This window comes from Tursiops truncatus, assembly GCF_011762595.2.
Source record: "Tursiops truncatus isolate mTurTru1 chromosome Y unlocalized genomic scaffold, mTurTru1.mat.Y SUPER_Y_unloc_1, whole genome shotgun sequence".
Classification (NCBI taxonomy): domain Eukaryota; kingdom Metazoa; phylum Chordata; class Mammalia; order Artiodactyla; family Delphinidae; genus Tursiops; species Tursiops truncatus.
In genome coordinates, this window is record NW_022983136.1 from 4058546 (window position 1) to 4065929 (window position 7384).

The 7384-nt window shown below is 38.2% G+C and overlaps 1 protein-coding gene across 8 annotated transcripts in view; it reads left to right on the plus strand.

Annotated features, from left to right (window-relative positions):
• LOC117310588 (gamma-taxilin-like) overlaps nt 1–2809 on the plus strand; it is a 61005-nt gene extending 58196 nt beyond the window's left edge. For all 8 annotated transcript variants that reach the window (XM_033850289.1, XM_033850288.1, XM_073799771.1 and 5 more), the window contains one exon: nt 576–2809. In XM_033850289.1, coding sequence (XP_033706180.1) covers nt 576–896 — 321 coding nt within the window. In that variant the 3' untranslated portion in view covers nt 897–2809. The remainder of the gene's footprint in view (nt 1–575) is intronic.
• The last annotated feature ends 4575 nt before the right edge of the window (nt 2810–7384 follow it).

Consider the following 7384-nt stretch of genomic DNA (forward strand, 5'->3'; position numbering starts at 1 on the left):
CCTGAGAGACTCTGCTCTTCAGAAAACACAACTTTCTTTATATTTTTTATGGAGAGAGCACAAACTCAGCTGCTTTTCTACCTTGACTTATTATTTTACAAAAGGCAACACTGTACTGTTTGTCTGGTTTGCTGTAAATAAGGTTGAAATGTATTTCATTTGCAGTTAGTAATTTTCTCACTTTAATATACTTGATAAGAGTAATTTATAATATTTCACAAGAGGAAATATTGGAACTCAAAAGTGGTGGAAGGAAAGAAAACTTGTAGAAATAAGAACTTTCATCTTCTTACTTATAGCATTTTAAATTAAGATCCTGAATTTCCATAATACTTTATTAAGTCTACTTAGTACTTATTAAGTCAAGAAGTGGATTTTGCTTGCTTTCAAGAAATACAAGAGAATTTAATTTTTGCATTGCTCCCGAATAGTTGTAACTATTTAAATATAGTGGTGTTCAAGAAATGATAAAAAGTAGTTTACAGATTGGCTCAGATAACTTAGTTTTGTACATAATAACCTAACTTGTGTTTCCAAATATGAAGGTTCCATAAATTTTGTCTTTTTTTCCCCAGAAAACTGTCCGTGATAAAGAGTACAAGCCCTTTCAGATAAAACTGGAACGATTAGAGAAGCTGTGCAGAGCTCTTCAGATGGAAAGAAATGAGCTCAGTGAGAAGGTGGAAATCCTGAAAGAGCAGGTCTGTGTAAAAGCAGCGGATGTAGATTCAGCAACACCTGTAATACAGCCCTGCACTGCTCTTGATTCTAAGAAAGAGCTGAACACCTCCTCTAAAAGAGCTCCAGGAGGCAACCTGAAGGCTAAGCCCAAAGGAACAAATGAAACAAAATGCAGCTTAAAAGATCCTCTCCACGTGATCTTTTCTGGGCATTGATTCAGTTGACTAAGATGAAGTGTGATCACTGTAATGAGAGATATATTTTGCATATAACTTTTCTATAGTAGTTCCTCTTCCTTTTGTGATGAAAATTTTCTTACTTTTTCTACCATATCTGTATTTTCTTAGCTGTTGTACTACATGGTACAGGAGGCTGCTTAGCAGTTAGGTGTTGTTTTAATGTATACATTTTTCCAAAGCTGTATTATACACATCTGCCTTCTTTTTCCTTCATTGGACTGTATGTGTTCATTGCCTTCTCCTTTGAATGTATCGGTTCATCTGCTCATTGCCTTCTCCCTGCCTCTTGCATATATTTATCAGAATTAAATTGACACTTGTCTGATAATGGTTCCTTTTTGTAAAAACTAATACTAATTTAAATTCTAGTTCATTAATGTAAAAGAAAATATAAAGATGATTACTTTTGTCTAGTAGCTCGTTTAAATGCCAGGTAGAAATAAAAGTGCAGTATGTGATATGAAAAAACACAGCATATTTGATTCAGATTAGTTTTTGATAATATTTTTATCACTTAAACTGAGATAACTGCAAGTTTTGACTCCTTCAAAGTTGTGGCAGAATATGTAAATGAAGATGTCATTTGTAGAGAAGGCATTATATTCAGGCAAGTTGTTGGACAGACAGGTTGAATGTGAATTAAAAATATTTGTATTCCTTTAGTTACAGGTTGGAACAGATGATTGAAGAAAAAAAATAGTATTTAGAAGGGGGAAGTTTTCTGAAGTTTGTTCTTTATTTAACTTTGTTAGTTTGATATCTAACAGCTGAATAATCTTATTTATATGTTCCTGTCACATTTATGATCTAAAATGGATTCAAAATTTAATTATATAATGGGAAAGAGAGCCCCGAATGTGAGATACTTAAAAAGTTCCATCACTGACCTTGATGATCAAGGGACCAGACAGTACATGAAAGCAAAACAAAGTACATGAAAATTGACTAACTACCCTACCAAAATTAACAAAAGCAGATAAAGTTCTTTAACAAATTTTTATAAATATCTCCTTTAGTTACTGAGTTAAATATTGGACTCACTTCTATGAGAGGAAATGAACATGTATGTTAGAAGTAAGAATTTACCTTAAAACTAATGTGATTGATCATATTTCACCAGAATCCTGCTGCATGTAAGATCCTGACATTTAATGTTAAGGTAGTTGTGTGGCACACCACACTTCTTTGTGGCACTTGTTTTCTGTGGAAAGTAAATCTTGGGCTGAAAGCAATGTGGTTGACAACATTTAAGTCTACTGTTTTGGGTGTAGCTAGGTATATTAGATAATTGTGTGAAATAATACAGAGATATACAAAGGTTCTGGGTTATGTTTGGGATGTATTTGGTTTCCCTTCAGAAATCTTCCTCTGGCTAATTGTTATTATATGACCCTTTTTTTCCTCAACCCTTGTTTGAAAACACTTTAGCTGGATGATGAAAAGTTTAAAGGTTGCGAAGAGTTGAATTGTGCTCGTTGCACCATTTTATGGAATTTTCTAGAGTTGTAAAATCTATAGTGGCAGTGGATACCAAGGTACAGAAAAAATGTGGATGTAGAATAAATTACCATTTTATTTTGAGATGTGTAGGAAGACATTCTGTGGTTATGAGACCAATTTTTTTTAGTTACTTTTGAAACTTTTATTACAGTTGGCTATCACCATACATTTCTCAGGTGTTGCAGAATTACCTACCTCTTTCAAACTGTAAATGAAAAACTGAAAAGTGCTAAATACACTGCTTTATTTTTACAGCTTACATTTTTCCTGAAGATAAAAAATTGAGACAGTCTTATTTTGCAATTCAAAGACATTTTGTAGATTTTTCATAAATGTGAATTTTATTTCATCTACTCTGTTAAAGGTTCAGTAAATATGTAATGACTAATTTAACTGTCTCTGTGTATTCTTTTAACTTAATGTGACTTCATATGACAATAATCAACTGAAAAGATAATTGTGAATGGCTGATTTCTCAGGCCTTGGAAGCATAGGTAATTACTGTACCATTTAAATAAGTGGCTGGGGTGTGGGGTAAAGGATACCACCCCCTGACTGACTGGCAGAAGTCATTTTATTCAGCCAGAGTTTGGTTCACACCTTATTTTTTTCTTTTAAAGTAGGTGTTTTAGAAGATAGCTGTAGTGTAACTTTTGCCAAGGCTTTAAAAACTATGAATTTCTTTAGTCTTAGATGACCTTAGTAAGGGATATCTGTATATGGAGTTTCAGTGTCTTTTATTCAATTATGTTTTGATAACCAAAAATTGTGTTTACCTAAGTCTACATAAGCAAAGCAGCAAATTTTTATTTTTTGGTTGAACAACCTAGAAGAAAACTAATATTTGTCTTGAGTGTCCAGATACATCACTAAACAATAGAGGTCAAGAGAAATATTGTGAACAATGGTTGGAAAATGCTGAGAGTCAGCCCCTCTATTGCAACAACTAAATTTACAAAAGTTTACATCAAAGAACATTTTCTAGAAAATGAAAAGCTAATTATAAAATGAGAGAAAGTATTTCTTAATCATATGTTGCATAAGGTTATACTAACCAGAATATACAAAGAACTCTTACAACTCAACAACAAAAAGACAACAGTAAAAATTTTGGGAAAGAAAGTGAATAGACACTTCTCCAAAGAAGGTATGTAATAAGGTAGGAAATGAAACTTTAGTAATCTCTAGGGAAATGCAAATCAGAATCATGAGGTACCTTTTCATACCAGCTAGTCCAAAAATGAAATAGGCAAAATAACAACAAGATGAAGTTTTGGAGAGATTAGAACTCTTGTAAATTGCTTAGGGAAATGTAAAATTGTGTAGCTGGTATGGGAATGAGTAGAAATTCCTCAAAATTTAGTCAGGAGGTGAGATGATGTCACCAAGATTGGGACATGGGTCTTTCCTGAGTTTGCTCCCCCACACTGGGAAAATTAACAACCATTCTGAACAAGACAACATAGAATCCTAAAATATGGTGGGGGGGAGGTGAGCCTAAAGCACACCCCTGCATCTGAGACCAAGACAGAGCACATTAAGAGGGTAAGAGGAAACTTCCCCCAGTCAAACGCAGCACCATGTGAAGAGGTTCCTCTGACCCTCTGGTTGGTTACCCCATTGGGAAGAAAGAACCCAGGAGGGACAATTAGCATTATCCTCAGCATTGTGGGTTGCTTTGTGGGAACCTGTAATCTGAGCTCACACTGTGGGCAATGTAGAGTTTTTTTGGGCACAACCATTGGGTATCTGACTGTGATGGAGCAGGGACTTGCAAAAACCAGCATGTGAGTTTTGGCAGGCTGAGTTTACGCCTGCAGCATCCAGTCAATCTCAACCACTGATTTTCTCATCCGCAGAACTAAGTTGGCACGTTCTTGGCAGGTAACTTGGTGGGGTGCATATCTGCCTGATGAGGATCCACAAACTAGATTTGCCTGCCCTAGATATCAGTTTGTCTTTGCCCAGTCAAGGTGCTGAGTCGAAGCACCACCCACTGGAAAGTGCTTTCAAGTCCCATGACCAGAAGGGTCAATGATAACTGGAAGCTATGCAGTCCAGGGATGTTCAAGCTAAGAGGCAGGAGGGCAGAGCTGATTACTCCCAGATTAAAGTCAGTGTCAGCCATGGAGGTGTCCCCTGCTACCGATAGGTAGGGGGTTAATTCATAGCTAGGGCTGAGTGTAACCCTCAGCCCCTCCCAACCAGTGAGGCTGTTTTGGAAATTGAGATATGCCTGAAGCAGCACGTCCTCTTCCCATCCAGGCAAGGGGGCTGGAACATAGCCACAACTCCTATGGAGAATGCCTTTCAGTTCCATCTCACCAGAAGTCCTGACAAAAAGACCTGAAAGTTAGGGGGCTCAGCAGCACTGTAGTGAGAGTATTGCAGACAAAAACATGGTTTAGAGAACAAAGACAGTGGCCCAGTTTGGCCAGGGAACTAGAATGGGGGTTGGCATGGGATAAGAAAACAAGAGCTGCTGGTTTTAGAGCGGCTTCTCCCACTGCAGGGAATCTAACCTGTAACCCCATTTTTTGTAGAACACAGCCGTCAGCATGTCCAGACTGGAGACCAAACCAGATCACATGGGAAGCTGCAAAGCCCATGCAACAGCCTATGTTTAGTGACACTTGAATAGAGAGTATGACCTGACCAGGGAATTTAGTGCACACTAATGGCTGACTTGGATCCCCAGACAATGAGCTGTGCAGGTCCTGGGATACACCTTGCTGCCTGTCATGGCAAAGAAGCTAATTCATAGCCTCATCTACTACTGAAAAGAGTACCCAATCCTGACCATGTAGTAAGCCTGACCAGAGATCCTAGGCAAATGTGTAGTGTACTCTATAGCTTAACCTGCATAGAGAACCAGGAAGCCTAACTGTTCTAAGCCAGGGTCGCATCCCTCCATCCCATTCTCAGAACTTGAAGAATTGTTCATCTCCCAAATAAATAATAAGAACAGGACCCACCTGCCCAAGGACTTTCCCAGAAATGGTTTTCAGAAAACCAAACCCAGAAAACCAAACTGAGCTGACTGGTGAAAAACCCTCTCTGCCAGAGTAAACCTGTAAAGTCTGGAAGAGGAGTTCCATTACTCAAATGTACAGGTAACAACATAAGAAATAAAGGTTCACAGAAATCAGGTAGATGTGACATCAAATAAAACACTAATAACTGACCCAAAAGAAAAGGAAAACTGAACTGTCAGACAAATTCAGGGTAACTCACTTAAGGAAGTTTGGTGAACTACAAGAAAACACATACTGACTGTGAAACAAAATTAGGAAAATGATGACTGAAGATAAAAAGTTCAATGAGGAAATAGCAAACATCAAAGAAGGCAAACAGAAAGCTCTGAGTTGAAAAATAAAATAACTGAAGAATTCAGTAGAGATTTACAGAAAAATCAATGACATGGAAGGTAGGAGGTCACAGGAGTAAAAAGGAAAAAAAAATTGAAAAGGGACAAAAAGACTGCAGGAATTATGAGCCACAATGAATATATACACTACCAAACGTAAAATAGATAGCTAGTGGGAAGCAGCTGAATAGCAGAGGGAGATCAGCTCAGTGCTTTGTGACCACCTAGAGAGGTGGGATAGAGAGGGTGGAAGGGAGGGAGATGCAAGAGGGAAGAGATATGGGAACATATGTATACGTATAACTGATTCACTTTGTTATAAAGCAGAAACTAACACACCATTGTAAAGCAGTTATACTCCAATAAAGATGTTAAAAAAAGAAGTCCTTACTTATCAGTACATAGACCTAGAATGGCTGAATGAATAAACCATAAGTTCCAATAATACAATATCTAAAATAGACACAGACCAATAGTGAAGAGATGGTAAAAGGCATTTCAAGCAAAGGGAACCTGAAACAAAGAGAAGACAAATGAGAAGGAGAGATAGGAGGGGGAGGAAGAGGAAGAGGCAGAAGTGTTAGCCATATTTATATCAGATAAAATGGAGTTTAAACTAAAAATGACAGACAAGGAATTTCATTATGATAATGAACATTAATCCATTAAGAAGATAGAACAATTATAAATATTTATGCAACCAACAGCTGAAAATGTGTGGGACACATAAATGTATAAAGCAAACACTAAGAGAGCTAAAAGGAGAAATAATAATACAATAATGTTTGGGGACATTAATATGTACCCTCAATAATGGATTGAAGAGTGTGGCCAAGGTGGCAGAGTAGCAAGACCCTGAGCTCACCTCCTCTCACAAACACTCTATAATCACAACTGTCTGCATAATGACCATCAGAGAAAAAGTCTAGAATCTACCAGAAAAGATTTTCCACAACTAAAGATGTAAAGAAGAAACACAACAAGAGGGGTAGGAGGACCAGATTTTCAATATAATCAAGTCCCGAATCCCCCAGGGCAGACTCTATAATAATTATATTATAGAGGTTCTCCCACATGAGTGAGAGTTCTGAGCCCCACATCAGGCTTCCCAGCCAAGCCTGTGGAACATTTGCCTTTGAAGCCTAGTGGGGCTTAGCTGCAAAAGTCCCAAAGACTAGAGACTTTACTATTAAAGGATGCACACAAAACCTCACGTGCACAACGACCGAGGGCAAACCCTGTAATTTTATAAGAGCTTGGGCGAGCCCTACCTGCTGATCTTGGAGAGTCTCCTGGTGAGAGAGTGGGAAGCTACAACTCACCCTGGGGACTTAGACACTGGTGGCAGCCATTTTGGGGAACATTCAGCCATGTGAACACTCCTGGTACCTCATATCTTGGATCATTAATGCAAGACCTGGCCCTACCCAAACAGCCTGTTGGCTCCCATCAACAGACAGGCTGCCTAAAGACTGAAGAGCCCACATCCACCTCTAAACATGTCCCTAAAAAGAGTCCAGCCTACCAGCAGGCCAAGAGCCAGATTCATGAACAACTGGACAGGCACCAGCACCTCCCACCTTGAAGCCTGGCAAAA